Source organism: Pipra filicauda, unplaced genomic scaffold (genome assembly GCF_003945595.2).
Source record: "Pipra filicauda isolate LSUMZ 115617 unplaced genomic scaffold, ASM394559v2 scaffold384_size681814_pilon, whole genome shotgun sequence".
Lineage (NCBI taxonomy): Eukaryota > Metazoa > Chordata > Aves > Passeriformes > Pipridae > Pipra > Pipra filicauda.
The window spans coordinates 1-15096 of NW_024104514.1; the positions used below are offsets into that span (position 1 = coordinate 1).

A 15096-nucleotide genomic window follows, 5' to 3' on the forward strand; every position below is an offset into this window, starting at 1 on the left:
GTTTTTTATAAGCAAATCCCCTTTCTTCTCCTGCCCGTGAAAAGCAATCTGATGACTTTTTCCCCCTCTCGTGGTGTTATTTTTCTTAAATTTGTAGGATGAGTGCCAGAATCCGTGCAGCTGGGAGGAAACCTTCCTCTTTTCAAACATCATCTTGGCTTTGACAGCTCACAGTCAGGTTGCTGCAGGAGGCATGAGCAAAGGAGGGAGGGAGGGAGAGATCAGCTGGTTATGAAGACGTCTGCTCTTAACTCTCTGATGTGCAGTGCACCTTGGAATATCTGAATTTCATATTTTTGTTTCTCCCTTTTGTAAAAGAATTGTATTTTCATTTCTAGACCCGTTCTCCAGGAATGTTCCTGTTTTTCAGTACCTTTCTTCTCTCTAATAGAGAGATGAAAGGGAAAAACATTCCTAAACCACCTCCCCTGTGTACATATACACATGTATCGTGTGCTCTCATGTGCAGCCTGTGCTTCATCCAGAAATGTAAACATCCTGAAATGCTTTCTCGCTTTTAAAGGCACTGATACAAATGCACCTTTGCACACCTGGAAGTGACTCCTCTCTGGTCCTCCTTCCTGGGGTCTGGAAGGGGCTTTACCTCCAGGCCTGGACCTCACATTCCAGGAAAATTAGTGTTCTGAGGCATTTTGAGTTTCAGACTTGCCTTTTTGCCTTAGAGTTTGTACGGTAGAGACATGCCACCCATCTTTTCTGTGCAAGCATGACCTCTTAGAAGCAAACATGCCACAAGGACCACCTTGTGATCCCTTTGGCTTCCACGGTGGGAATTTTTGGCTGCCTCTCCTTGGTGTTAAGTGCAAGTGTGCTCTTTGGCAACCAGTTTTGGAGTTGCCTGCTGGATGGGGTTCAGTCCTTTCCTGAGATCTGGCTCTTGTCACAGCTGTCTGGCTATCAAGGACGGAGCTGGGGCAGTGAGTGATGCTGTTCACAGCTCCTGTCGGAGCATGAAGCCTGTTTGGAGCAGTGCTGGTGGCCCTGCCCGCAGTGCAGATGGTTCCTTCTGCGCCGGTACAAAGTACCGATGAGCTCTGTTCCGTAGGAACAACCCACAGGGGGAGCCAAGCTGGAGGAGGAGGCATTGGCAAGTGGCCATCAGCTTGCCCCAGAGCCCAGGTCTGAACATGTTTGGTTGAACGGCATCAGTGGAGAAAAATTAAACTCTTAAATGAATACTTTCGGCTTCAGTGATTAGAGGTAATTAATAATGCAGGTGAGAAAGCGTACTTACTCTTTGAGCACTCTAAATTAAGAGAGACCTATTTTTCAGAAAGCAGTATCAGGTCACGTCTCATTGTTCTATGGGGTTTTTGGATTTGAGGGAATGCTGCAGATGAAACCTTCTTTAGGCATGGACTTAAAATCAGTTTGCGAGTGTCTGCACAGGCTTTGCGAACAGTGTAGAGGGGGCCCTGGGGAGGAAAGTCTTCCCTGTTTTCCTACAAAGAGCTGTTTGACGGTTTGGCCTGCCTGTTTTGGGAAGGGGAGGTGGTGTCTGTGGGAAGTTGGGGAGGGAATGGCTGAGATTCCTCAGAGCTCTCGCAATGTTGTGGCAGGCCCCACCGACCCTGGTGAAGACAGTATCCAGGGCTGCAGCACACTGGCAGCAGGCCTGCAGAGAGAATGTTTCATTTAAGTATTGTTTACTTTTTATTCCTTATGTTTTTCTTCAGATACAGCACATGGGAGCCAGAGGATCATATCTTGGACCCTCGCCTGGTAGTGGCTTATGAAGAAAAGTAAGGGCGCGTGTTCTTTCTTTCCCTGAACACAGGAAAAGAAATACCGTCTTTATTTCATTATATGCATAAAGTGCCCTGTTGTCCCTACGTAAGTCAAAGATGAGATGTATGGCAATGAATCCTGCTTGATTTCAACCCTGCTGTTGGTTGAAACAGACAAGACAAGGTTAAAGCGGCTTTGATTGGCACTGTTCAGGAAATGAGGCAAAGAACTGGCAGCATTGAGCCAAAGAACCATCAGTCTCAGGTTTTAATCAGGTTCAGAGCTGGACTGGAGCGATGTGAGGCAATACGTTTCTCTAACCCATCCCTCATCAGCTGTGTCAGAGAAATTCCCCTATTGCAGGGCTTTCACTCCTACAGGAAGAAATTCTGGGATGTTTTCCAAGCCCACCCTGGTCACCATTGGGTTTTAGTGAAGGAAATTGAGGAAGATGTGCTGCAAAAGGTTGAAGTCCCAACTAGGTTTTATACTGTGATATTTAGTATTTAGTTTGATTTGTGTTCCTCTTTCACAGGGAGGAGAGAGACCGTGCATCAGGGTACAGGAAAAGAGGCCCCAAACCAAAGCGCCTCCTACTGCAGGTAGCCTCTTGCTCTTCTGTGTATTCCTAACTCTTAGCTGCTGTGCTGCTTCTCTGCTGTCAGGGATGTGGGAACTGTCTGTTTGCTGTTGCATGGACAGAATTGGAGGTAACAAGCAAACACACCACCATGAAATCAGTGGTTAGGCAGATAGTTTTAACCTGTTAGCTGAAGAGCTAGCTAATTTATCTTTAAAAAAGCAAAACAAAATAAAACAACAGCTCTTACTCTCTGAACTGGAATTTTATAAAGTAAGGGCTCGAGTGGTTGCAGGTTACCTGGTTTGTATGTTCTTTTAATTTTATGCTGAGCTTGAACTTTCCATCAAGTCAAAGATAGCCACTGTTGGGAAGCAGAGTTTCAGCATGTTCCCAAGCAAAGCAGCCAATCCTAGGAAGCCTATATTAGGAAGAGCTTAGATGGCAGTTGAAGAGGTGAGAGAAATGGTGGTGTAGAAGCAGCATACCTTAGAAGCAGCTCATCTAGATGTTCAGGGGCTGAACAAAGAATAGTTTCCTGGCTCCCAGGGTGGAGCCCTGCCTGTACGATCAGATGTCCGCTCTGACCCTTTCTTGATGTCTTGGCAGCGGCTGTATGGCATGGACTTGAGGAGTGCCCATAAGGGAAAGGAGAAGCTCTGTTTCTCTCTTGCACGGAGATTTGGAGGAGGAGACAGTAGCCTGCCAGGAGCCAAGACAGGGCAGGCAGAGTTCCCAGAGAAGACTGGGGGAGCAGTCCTGCCATTCTCTCTCCGGAAGCAACGCAAAAACCAGAAGTACTTGCGACTGTCCAGGAAGAAGTTCCCCCGCATGGCGAGCCTGGAGAACCGAAACTGCAGGCATGAGTTTTTCCTGAATGATGCAGTGGGCCTAGAGGCCAGGCAGGGCCCTGAGGGCTGGGAGGCCATGCAGCACACCAGCAAAGAAGGTAAGGCCAGACACCCCTTGGCTGTGAAGTTCTGGAGCATGTGAACACATAGTCTGTGTTCTTCCTCCTCAGTTACCTCCTCCTGGGATTGTGCTTTAGGTCAGATTCTCAGAGCGGCTCTCACTGGCTCATATTATGACCCTCTTGTTTGCAAGGTTTCTTTCTTATTTGAAGAGCACAGATTAATCTGGGTTTTTTGGATGCTGTTGCCTCTGTAGTCCTACATCCATGATACCCCTCCCAGTGTTAGAAAACATGCAGAAGATACTGCAAATTTTTCCCCTCTTACAGTTTCCTCCCAGCAGAGGTGACACAGAGGTGTGATAGTGATGAATTCTGCCTCTGTCCACATATCCACACGTGCTAAACCTGCTGCTTGGCTCGAAGGAGCTTGGCTGGCAGTGGACAAGCTGGGACACCAGAACTCCTCTCATAGTGGTGGTCTGAGAAGCATACAGAAATGCCACTAGGAACCCACAGTGCACTCCCCTGCCCCCTCCTTCCCTTTCCTCTCCACACCCCTCTATAGTCTCTTGCTGGAGGGCTATGTGAGGGGGGGATGAGAGAGATGAAGTGAGGATGGTAACTCCTGCCTGATCCCACTGAGTAGGCAGCATGAGTGTGGGCACAGGAGATGTCCAAGCACATTTGGCATTTTGGGGAGGGATACCAGCATCTTGTGCAGGAGGGCTGTGGGATGTGTGTGTTGCTCTCAGTTACCAGGGAAACTCTATCCTTGCATTATTAGAGCTTCTGAAGGCGTAGCTTTCCTGAGGAGTGGAAAAATGGGGCTTATGCTGCTTGTAGTAGCTGAGGGAATCCTGTTACTCCTTGCTAGGAGTAGCTGTTAGCCAGGCTGGATTAGGCAAGATTTTAGGGAGAGGGCTGTGTTCTGGGAATCAAAGCTATTCCTTCCTTTCTGAGAGGGACTGGAACAGTGCCCAGAATCCAGGGAGGCAGCAATGGGAGTAGCACAGAGGAGCCCAGTGTTACATCCTGGCAGTGGACAAGTGTGTGGGGCTGTTCTCCCCTAGAAGCACTTTGGGATCATAAGAGTGAGTGGCACTACAGAATTGTAAAACTGTTTTTGTTCTCCCCTTGACATATGGTCTGCACTTATTGTTAGGGGGGATTATTGTTATTGTTCTGAGGTGAAAGTAGGCATCCCAGGTGCTTGAGACAGAAGCCAGGAAATATACTCTTAAGGGAACTTGTTCTTTACCCAGGTTGGGATCACAAGGGATATAGTACAGGTAGAATGACAGGGAGAGGATGTGTTTTCCTTCCCCTTTCTCTGTTCATGTGGCAGTCTCTGGAGGCTGGGGGGAAGTGGGGCTTTAGGTGGCAGAGGACTGATAATTATTCATACAGTGAGAAAGTGCAAGAGTGCTTGGGTTTCCTGTATGGAGCTGTCTGGAAGCAAAGGAAGGCTATGAGAAAGGGAGATCAGCCTTTCCACAGAGCACTACTGGCAGATTTTTGAGAGAATCACACCCAGGCTGCGTTGCAGGTGCACTATGAAGGCAGACCCTCCATTTTGGATCCCTTTGACTCCTATAGGAGTTTCTGAAGAGTGTGTGTTAGAGCGTTTGATTTTTGACTTTTAAGCAGGGTAGGGCATTTAGAAACAGGTGAACTCACAGCAGGATGAGTGTGCTTTGGTGACACAAAACCAATTAGGGGTTGATATGGGGTGAGAGGTATCAGGGAATTGTGGATGGCTAGATGAGCTGAGTGGTTTTGCAGGTCTTTTGACCTCTCTGGGGCTGCTGTGATGCCGCTGTGTGTCTGGACACATTTGCTACTCTTTCCTTTTCCCATTATGTCCTGCTGTGATCTTCCCATTTTCCCTTAGCCTCTGAGGAGAGGGCTTGCACGTGCTCTTTCTTGCTTTGTAATGTGCAGACTCAGGCTGATTTCACCTACTGTTTGTCAGAAAGGAGACCGTTTTTCCATCTTTCCCTTCCCTCTCTGCTTCCTCCCTCCTTCTCCCTCACCTTCCTCTCACTAACATGCTCTTATCTGCCTTTCCTTCTGCAGCAGATGTGGATGCCAGTCTCCCTTGGATCCCCACTGTGCCCCCCAGTGAAGTGACAGTGACAGACATCACGGCAAACTCCATTACCGTCACTTTCAGAGAAGCACAAGTGGCTGAGGGCTTCTTTCGAGACCGGAGTGCACAGTTCTGAATCTCTGTTTGCAGTGCTCCCCAAAAACAGTGCTTTTAGGGTGGGGCTAGGGAAGGGTTATGTTATCCCTTAAGAGAAAAAAAATATCCAAAATGTCTCCTCTTAAAATGTTTACAGAGACTTTTTTTTTTCTCCTTTTCCCCCTTTCAGATACGCAAAAAAGGGCAGTGTAGGGGGTGTGTGTTTGTCATTGCTTTGTCCAGCTGAAAAACTGACAGCCCTTTCCCTGGCAAAGACTCCCCTCCTTGATGTGAAAGCAGCAAGCCGAACAATTCGCCTTTTATCCTGTCAAGTGGCGGCAGCTGCATTTGTGGGGAGAGGGCATGTGGAGGTGGAAAGAGAGCTGGATCTCTAGCCTGCTGCCTTGTTCTGCAATTGATATCCCTTGGATAAAGATACATCTCTGTGCGTTGCTCTTCCCACCTTCCTCCTCCCTCTCTTCCTGCAGCAGTGAGACGCAATGGATCCTACCTGTGTAGATAACTCCAGCCTGTTAAGACTTTCTCTCCAGTGCTGTTTTCCCTGTGGCCTGCTGTCAGGACTTCAGAATCCTATTTGCCTGTCTGTGGTAAGTCAGTCTTTGCAGTATGGGTCTGTATAGACAGCAGAGGTTTCTCCCTTTGATTGTTGATCATGCGGAAAGACTGAAATGCATCTCTGAAATCTAAATTGGCAACGCAAATTCAATTTGCCCTCATTAAAAGCTCAGAAACCCAGCACAGTCAAGACATACCATTCTGTATATGCTAAACAGGATTTCCAGGCTCGACTCTGCTGTGTGAGGAATGCGTTATGGAAAGTGGGGTCTTCTTACCCTTTGCCAAATTCAGTATTAATAACAAATGCTGCCCTGAATCTGTGGTAATAAGTTGGTTGAAAACTGACTCCACTCCCCTGGGAGGAGGGGCTAATAGGACAACTGAAGCATTGCCTGGCACTGCAAAGATATTCAAGAAACTGGCACAGGCCCAGGACACAGGAATTGGGCAGAACTGAGCTAGAAATGGACCTTGATTAGCAGCAAATTCTGGTTTTGGATCCCTTAGAGAGATCCAAGGTAAACAACATGTTTACATGTGAGGAAGACATGTATTAGATTTGAAGAGGGGAAAAAATTCTTAATTCTTAGCAATGAGAATTCTTGTATTGTACTGCCTGAGTGATATTCTTCCATGACTCCAGTCTCCTCACAGTATCTGTGATCCTACTTTGCTGATAGGAACTTCCCCTTGGAAGGCTTAAAAATCTTTGCCAAGGAAAGTGGTCTGCATTTCAATAGACCCTGCCTAATCTTGCACTTAAAAATGCCTTGTGCTGGACTGCCTGTGACACTTTGAGGTTTTTGAAGAATTGCTGTATTTTGAGTTGGTAGTTTAGCATAGCATCTGTTCTTGCACATGCATGTTCTCTTCCATTTTTAAAAGCAAAATTTATTTAAATAACTTAATTTTTTAAATATAGACCTTTTCCTATGGAAAGCAAGAAAAGTAAGCTAGTCTGAAGTGGGAACTGCAGAACAGAGTCTGCAGGGTAACATTGGCTACTGTCGTGATTTCTGTACTCAAATCCTTTGTTTCCTCACCCCACCCCACCTGAAGCATCTCTTATATGCTGTATTTATTCTAAATGAAGCTATGAGCCTTCTGAGCTGTGAGACCACCTGTGGAAATCCTTGGTGTGTTCCTATGAGGGGCTTGGCTGCTGGCCTGCAGAATTTTGGAGCTCTGAGGCTTCTGGTCCTCCAAACATCTACTTTTTGCAAAGTTCTTGGACTGCCCCTGTGGTTTTTATTAAAAGCAGGTTTTATCTCAGATGGGACATGGCAGCTCAGTGTAGATTTAGTATTTGCCCTTCCATCTCAGAGCTGTTTGAGCAAGCCTGTCTTCCACTGCATCACAGCAGTTTCAGGACCTCTGGGAAGGTCTTGAATTCTTGGGCTCACCTTTTGTCTCTCAAAAGAAGTAAGATGGGAGTTTTATTATGGAGAAATTTGAGAGGGTTAGAAGTGGAAGCTGTGGGGGGGGGAATTACGAGGTGGGAGGAAGAGTGAGTAGGAAAGAAGCTTGCAGTAGCTAGCAAGGGCAAACTGATGAGGTAAGCATGCAGGCACAGGATGTTTGTTGAACGTGGGTGTCCAGAGCGAGGCTTCTGTGTCTGGAGTTGCACCCTCTTTTGCAGGATGTGGGGTCAGACAGTGTTGTTATCGTCACCCCCCCACACCCACCCTCTTCCCAACAACTGCCAAATGTGCTGAATACCTGCATCTCTCTTCTGTTGTGGCCAGTGGACACAGCACATGGCTGAGTCCACTCCTGTGGGTTGTAGCGGGTCAGGTAGTGATGGTTGCAGAAGCGTAATATTTTAGCTTTCTTTAAAAAATGTTTTGATCTGCAGCTCACCCTGCTTGATCTTTGTGGCATTTATAGGATCTGGTTTCTCTATTCTAATTCATCAACTGATGCCATCTCAGAGTACAAATACACCAAAAAAAGCTTCCTATTTACTAAGTTCCTGGCTTCTGCTGACATCGGAAGCAATACCAATCCTGTGGCAGGAAAGAGCTTGTCCTAATAAACTAGATTTCCATCTTCTGCTTTTCTTTCCACTCGCCAGCTGACACTTCTCAACGCTTTGTTTTGGCATTTTTCTTTAAACATATTTTCTTCCTCTTGCAGTGGGGTTTTCAAAGACCTGTGGTGGTCTTTCAAAGAGGATCCACCCACAGCTTCATATCTTAATCATTTTTTGGATCAGGCTAGCTTGTGTTCTGCTGGTGACTAATCATCTCGCTGCACAAAGTGTGGAACAAAGTACCTGGCTGCAGTGCTGCTTTGTGTCAATGAGGAGTTAACTATAATCGAGTTAAGACGCAACAAGCTGCATGTGCGTGGGTTTGGGGGAGGGGGGGTGTGAAGAGGAGTTTGTGGTAGGAAACTAAGCAGTTACTTCGTTGGCGTGGACTTTTTTTTTGACATTCATGAATTCTTGTTTATCTTAAAGATCTTTTTGAGAAGATTTTTCTCCTGATCTTTTTAAAAAAACATGGCTCTGTTCCACGTTGTCTGGTGACATATTGTTGTAAATTTCCTTGGTAGAGCTGGTCTTCAGGGAGTTTAAAATTAGCTTTATTCCCTCTCTGCAGGTGTAGAGATGTCTGGGGGTTTTAGTAGTGATGGCAAGAGAGGTTGTCTGGGTTTGTCTCTTCTCCCCAATACTGTCCATCTGCCAGTTCAACCCAAAACATGAAAATTGAATTGGGACCTCTTGTACAAACATATCGTGAAAATCAGATACTGTGCTCGAAGCTTTGTTAAGCATTCCGTTTGATTAGAAGAGCCAGAATAGCATCCAGCTGAAGCTGAGTTTAATAATTCTATTTGAAGCACAAGCTGAGAATAGAAATGGGCTAACTCTCCCATACCTCGTTTGGCTCCATGGCTGTAAACAAGAAAAACAAACTTCAGCCAGTGGAAATTACTGAACTGTACACAAGAAGCAACCTTCTCAGAGAAGAACGGTTCTAATAGTCATTCTTAGAACTGTTTCCATGTGAGAATTTACCAGCAGCATTTGGGAAACAGAGGTTTTTATTTCATAGATCTCAAAGTGAACTCGCTGTATATATGACAGAACTGAGGGGCTTCATGAGACTGGAAAGCCTTTATTATTAACACTGTGTTTAAAAAAAATACATGGAAAGTGAGGTATATATTCCTCTGTCCTGAATGGTTATAAACTAGATGTTATTGCTCTGATATATAAGTGATGCCTTGGAACAGCAAGTTTTAATGCGTAAATAGTGGCATTAAGTAGCCTCGTAGCTCCTGCATGCTCCATATTGTCTTGCATTTGCTTGGGGGCCCTTCTGCTTGTGAAGTTAGACCAAGGTGATTTTTTTTTCTTTCTTTTTTTTTTTTTTTTTCCAAGCAAGGCCGGGATATTTTTGTGAGAACACCCAAAAGCAGTTCCATTTGCCAAAATAAGCCCAAATTTGTTAGTGAATTGACTCTCGTTTATGTCAGAGCCTCAGACATAAAGAAGCTTATTGAGAAATGAATGGCTTTTTTTTGTTATTAGTGTTGTGAAACTGTCCGGAATTGTTCCTCTGGTGTTTTGTGACTGAATGTATAAAATTGTTTGTTCACCTCACAGGAGGCCCTTGGCCCCAGTATTGTTTCCTGCTGTACACCAGCTAGTGCTGCTTGATGGTTTCACTGGAATAGAGAAAGGAGGCCTCACACAGGTCAAAAAATAGGCAGGGTAGCTCATGCAGGACCCTCTGTGGTAGCTGCAACAGAGGCCAGGGTGCGGAAGACAGTGGGGGCTGTCAGCCACATCTGTGTTTTAAGCAAAGTCTACCATCACCTCTCCACCCCTTCCTCTCCTCTCTAGCTTTAAGCTTTTTGTCTTCTGAAGTAGGGAAAGTGCAAAAACCTCCTTTTATAAAGCTAGTTGGTATCTACCCATCTTCTCTTCCTCCCTGGCTTACCTGCAGCCTAGGAAGAAGAGGGCAGTGGGCCTTTCTGGGAAGATAGTAGGGGCAGCTTCCAGTCAGGGAAGATAGGAATAGAGTTGCTTCGGAGTTGAGGACAGGCCTTTGGGTAAGCTGGTAGTTGAGAGAGAAGGTGTGTTAGAAACAAAGAACTTGTCGTGAAACTGATCCCTTGCATCTGCTGTTGGGGTTCTGTGAGGGCCTTGTGGAGAGGAGGTGATGGTTGCTACGTTTATGTATCTGTCTTCTACCATTTGGGAATGCAAGGGAGATGTGTACATTAACAGCTTGCATAGGGTAACTTCTACATGGGAATGCATAGCATTGGCACATACAGGTAAAAGGAGCGTGTTGCTTCTGCCATGCCTGTCATAAAGGTTTTCCCGAAGGGTATGATAAACTTGTTTTGAGACAATAGCTTATGATCAAGAGGCTATGTTGTCCTCTGTCTGCTGAACTTACTACCCTCGCAGAGGAAGTGTGAACCTTCTGGATGTTGAACCACCTGGATTCCACCCAAGCAGGTGGTCAAGATGGGAAGACCTAAAAACAGTGCCGGGACAATTAGAAGGAGAGAAGCAATCACTTAAAATGGAGTTCAGACCCTTCAAATCCTTTTCATGTAACGAGCACTTGCTGTAGTGATGATCCCTTTTTCTCTTCTACCTCTTTCACTCTTAATTGCTTAAAGTACACTGGCTGAACAGGGAGCAGTTAGGAGGTGATCCCTAGTTAACTGATAGTTGTGGAGAGGTGCAGAGCTCAGTTGGAGCACGTAAGGGCTGACAGGGAGGGGATGGATTGCTACAAAGTCGGGTTGGAGTAGAAGCTTTGCTGCTGAGGTTGCCTCTGTCTGCTGTGGGCTGCCCTGCAAAGATAGTAGGGGTTCTTCTCTGAGAGTACCAGTCAGATGTTGAAAGGGAGAGCTGCTAAGACTGCTCGGAACCTCTGTCACAGCTTATCTCTTTACTGGGGTAGTAGAGTTTTGGCTGGGAGGGGGATTTTGGAGGAGGAGGTGGAAAAACCTTTTTTTATTATTATTATTGGTTTTTTAACCAGAAAATGTAGTGTCAGCACAAAGCAGCTTTTTGCAAATCTGTCAAAATGTTAAGTAGCTTTTTTTTGCTTTTAAATCTGAAGTATGTTTTGAAGCACTTTGGAAATGCAAAGCACTAGGAGTGCTAAGTACTCCTTATCGTCTGTCTAAAAGTGGCATTTGAAAAGCAAAAGATGTATCTGTTTCAGGCTGCGGGCTGCTCCTTATCATTTTTCCAGAGCTGCCACCCAGCCCTTTGCCTCCCTACCATGGCTGGAGGGGAGTGTGCTCTGCCATGCCAAGGAACAGAGGGCGCCTTGAGGGAGCGGGGGAGACCTGCTAAGTCCCTCACTCACCTTTGGGGTGCAGGTTGGCTTCCTCCCTCCCCACCTCCTTTGACTGAGGAAAGGGAAAAATGAAGTTGAGTTTCAGTTGGTGTGGTCCTGGTCTGGAACTATGACCATATCTCGCAGCTCCAGAGACATCTTCATAGTTTCCTGTCTGAAAAATTGCACCTTATTAGCTTAATTGAAGAACGGGGAGATGTCTGTCCTTTTGCAGGGAGTGGGGAGAGGAAGGGAGGGTGAACCAGGAGCTGTATTCAGTAGCTGCTGGATTTTTCCAGAGGCCATTTCCTCACCTCATCTCCAACAGAATGGCAACAAAAGAAATAAAATAATTTAGATGAAGCTTTTATTCTGTGTATCTCAAGAACCTTTGGAGCAGGCTAAGGGGAGTCTCCTTACCTAGCCAGCTCTACAGCATGGGGGGACGACACCCTAGTTCTCTCACTGAGTTTTCAGCATCAACCTTTTCCTTCGGTGTATGCACATCATTCAGACTCTTTAGCACACTGATTTGGTGTGCTCCCTTTCTGTTGGGGGGGGAAGATGGGGGATGACAGGGTCAGTTAGAGGGGAGGGTCCCCGATATTTTTCTTCCTGTCTCTTCAGTTGTTGCTGTTGTTCCGTCAGCACGCTAGAGTATTGGAGTCTTTGCACACAGAAAGCTTCCTTTTTGCACAGAATGAGCTTCTAGCTTTTGTACAGACTAATTGAATGTATTTGGGGAGGGGGGGAAATAGGGAGTAAACCAATTCCAAACAAACCAATCAGAGTATAATGCCTTTTCTGAGCAAGTATGTGCTGTAAAAGGAGATTGTAATAGCAAAGGGAGGGCAAGCTCAAGTATAATTTGACACAAAGTGTGGTTTTATTTTTGTACTGATATGGATAAGAGACTGTACAGCATCTATTTATTTAGATGATTTATGTGGTAAATGTTGCAAACAAAATTATTAAAATATTAAATATAAGAACTGACATTTACCTCTTGGTCTGTTTGTGTGGTCATTTACCTCTCCTTGCTTTAATTCTACAGCTGAATTATTTTCCACCAGTCACTTCTATTGGTATAAACGTGCAGTGCAGCTGGAAAAGAATGTGCGTGCATGCGTGAGAAAGATCAGTAAAAAAGGATCGATGAAGAATGGAGCCTGCAAAAGGCTGTTTCTGACATTACTCATTGCTTTGATTGGGGGAGGTCAGGTTTTTATTAATTTTTAACCCACTGGGTATGTTAGAGCTGTACAGAGGTGACCTGGGACAGTTGGTCTTTTGATGGATTATAATTTGAAGAGGAGAATGCCAATGTCAGGGTGACTGCTGCTCTGGGTTTAGGGAGTTCTCAACATCCTTGCACAAGGCTGTGGTGCCAGGACAGCTCTGCCAGCACCAGGAGAGTACTGATGTGTGCCGTATCATGTGTCTCTTATGGGAACGGAGAAAGTCTGAGGCAAGGCCTGGGCTGCCAGGCACGCTCCACACTGGTTGCCAGCAGGGAAGCAACTCTCCTCCATGACGAAGCCTCTAGTGGGTTGTCCTGCAGGGCTTCCAGGGACCTCTTCAGGAGCACAGCTGCTCCTGGGCAGAGTTTGACCCCTGGTTCACCCCAGGTAATGCAGGGCTTAGCTGAGGAGCCCGTGTACTGGAACTGCTGATGCTCCTTGGAGAGAATCCCAAATGTCAGTTAGTCCACTTCAGTGTCTGACTTGCTCCCTCGAGGAGTGTCCCTCTCCATCCTCTGTGGAGGGGCAGGATAAGCTGTTTATGGAGGTACCTCAGCAAGCGAATGGGGCTGCCCGAGATGCCTTTAATAGGCGTAAGGTGGGGGTGAGCCCTGCACCTGAGCACAGCTGTGATGTCAATCACAAAAACGTGCAGAGCAAAAGCAGAGGGGGATGGGATGCATTTCCTGAGTTGGTCATGGCTCAAGGCAGTGTGATTAGGTCTTGCCCATGTTACCAAAGCACAGTCAGCATGCTTGCCTCGAGCCAGGGCGGCTGGAGCTGAGTGATGGCATTGGAGCAAGACTCCAGCCAGCCACTTACTCTCTGGCAGCAGCAGCAGCGAGCGAGTCAGGTAAAGTTGGAAGAAACTGCAGTGCAGAGTTACGGGAAAGCCTGCTCTGGAGGTTGTGCCTTCCTCCCCCTGCCAATGCTGCAGAGGGTGGCTGGCAGTAGAAACTCACAACAGCTTGTCCTTTCGCATGCATGTGTTGGTTGGATTAAAGGTTAATCTGAGCAGAACTTCTATTTTTTAATAATCTGTTGCTATGCCACCCCTCCGATCCGTGCAGTGCAGCTGGCTTGCCTTGCACAGCTCTCCCCTTTGGATGCCTCAGAACAAGGCCACTCGGCAAGAGGGGAACCACACGGTTTGGGCAGCTCGGTGTGCTCTGAGAAGCACAGGGTGAAATGCAGTGCGTGTGACCCCTGCAATGGCACCTCCTGTCCATTCAGTGCCACACAGCTTCCCTGTTCTTGGTCCTTCTCTTTCCAGCGTTTCACTCACCAAGGCACTGTTTTCGAATCAAGAATGCAATAAACCTGGGGGACTTGTGTAATGCAAGCAGCAGCCTGGGCAGCTGGGCCTGCTTTGGGCCCAGGGATATCATAGCACCCCAGCGGTGTAGGCCCAGCACAAACCCCATTGGCCTTCTCTCTCTGCTACATCAAAAAGTTAGTGGGCTGGAGGGATGGTTGTTCTGACCACTTCTTGGGCCATGCTGAGCCACCTGTACCTGGTGTGTGGGGAGGTACATGGTCAGCTCCGAGGGATCTGCCTTTGCTTGCGTGTATTCCAGAGTTGCAGCAGTGAAATCTCAGCCCATTTTGACCTGGATGACCACAGGGTTGCTGGGTGCGTGCAGCTGTGTCCACTCCTGGGGTAGGTGAGGGAGTGACCGTTTCCGTGCCAAAATCTGCTGCTCCTGACAGTGACCTCCCTGGAGCAAAACAGCAGTGGAGCCAGTCGATCAACCCTTGGAGCTGTTCTCATGGAGGTAAGTGCTGCTGTTCCTGACAGGTCCGTAGGAAATGAGCCTGGAGGCAGCTACTGGCTTTGAGCAGGTGAGTTTCCCACTATCAAGTGCCATTTAAAAGATACATAAAAACATTCTTGCACCTGCTACTCTCTTGTATGCCCGTATACCGCTGGGCAGTGGTTCTGGTAAGAAAGGTGGTGTTGCTTCCCCAAAGCTTATTGCTTCCCAGTGCTAGCAAGAAGTGCTACAGTGTATCCTACGGCACCAGAGTCTTGCAGACAGCGAGGTGCCAGAAAAATGTTTTATTCGGTGTCTGTAGTGAACAATAGCTTTTCCGGGAGAGCCATCTTCCCAGGTGGGTTTTTTTTTTTTTTAAAGTGTTTTTCTGGAAATGTGAATGAAACAAAGGAAACACCCAACAATGCTCTGAGCAGCTGGATATTCTGCTACTATTTTGCTTTCTGAGAGTAAAAGTTAGATGAAAGTGTTAGGCAATACCTGTGCAATGGCAGCTTGCAGTGATTTGAGCAGTCGCTGTGGCTGGAAAGAAGGTTCTACTGACAGGTAGAAGGAGAAAATAACTAGAAAGAGCACATGGAACTCTAAAATGCTACTGCCCCTTCTGGTCCATGGATCAGGAGTGCCTTGTGCTCCTGCCCCGAGGCAAGGTGTGCTGTTCATGACCCATGTGTCTGTTGGGGGACAAGACCATCAGTCTTGGCTGCTGCACCTGTGTTTGTGTAGCGATGTAAAGACTTTTGACTTTTGCCCCTTTTA

The 15096-nt window shown here is 46.7% G+C and overlaps 1 protein-coding gene across 2 annotated transcripts; it reads left to right on the forward strand.

Moving 5' to 3' along the window:
- The first annotated feature begins 17 nt into the window (after positions 1–17).
- On the forward strand, positions 18–12323 carry CBX7 (chromobox 7). Of its 2 annotated transcripts, none has more exons than XM_039384884.1 (4): positions 18–1763; positions 2285–2351; positions 2939–3278; positions 5322–12323. In XM_039384884.1, exons 1-4 carry the CDS (start codon positions 1648–1650, stop codon positions 5465–5467), a joined length of 669 nt encoding a protein of 222 aa, XP_039240818.1. In that variant the 5' UTR covers positions 18–1647; the 3' UTR covers positions 5468–12323. The 2 variants fall into 2 exon arrangements, with proteins under 2 accessions (XP_039240818.1, XP_039240817.1); XM_039384883.1 differs by having other exon boundaries at positions 19–1763; positions 5319–12323.
- The last annotated feature ends 2773 nt before the right edge of the window (positions 12324–15096 follow it).

Bases quoted from the DNA above. Each gene is read 5' to 3' on its own strand.
- CBX7 (XM_039384883.1), top strand. From the start codon at position 1,648: ATGTTTCATTTAAGTATTGTTTACTTTTTATTCCTTATGTTTTTCTTC. The intron at 2,352-2,938 runs GTAGCCTCTTGC...ATGTCTTGGCAG, and splicing joins CAAAGCGCCTCCTACTGCAG to CGGCTGTATGGCATGGACTT. The intron at 3,279-5,318 runs GTAAGGCCAGAC...TTCCTTCTGCAG, and splicing joins GCAGCACACCAGCAAAGAAG to CAGATGTGGATGCCAGTCTC.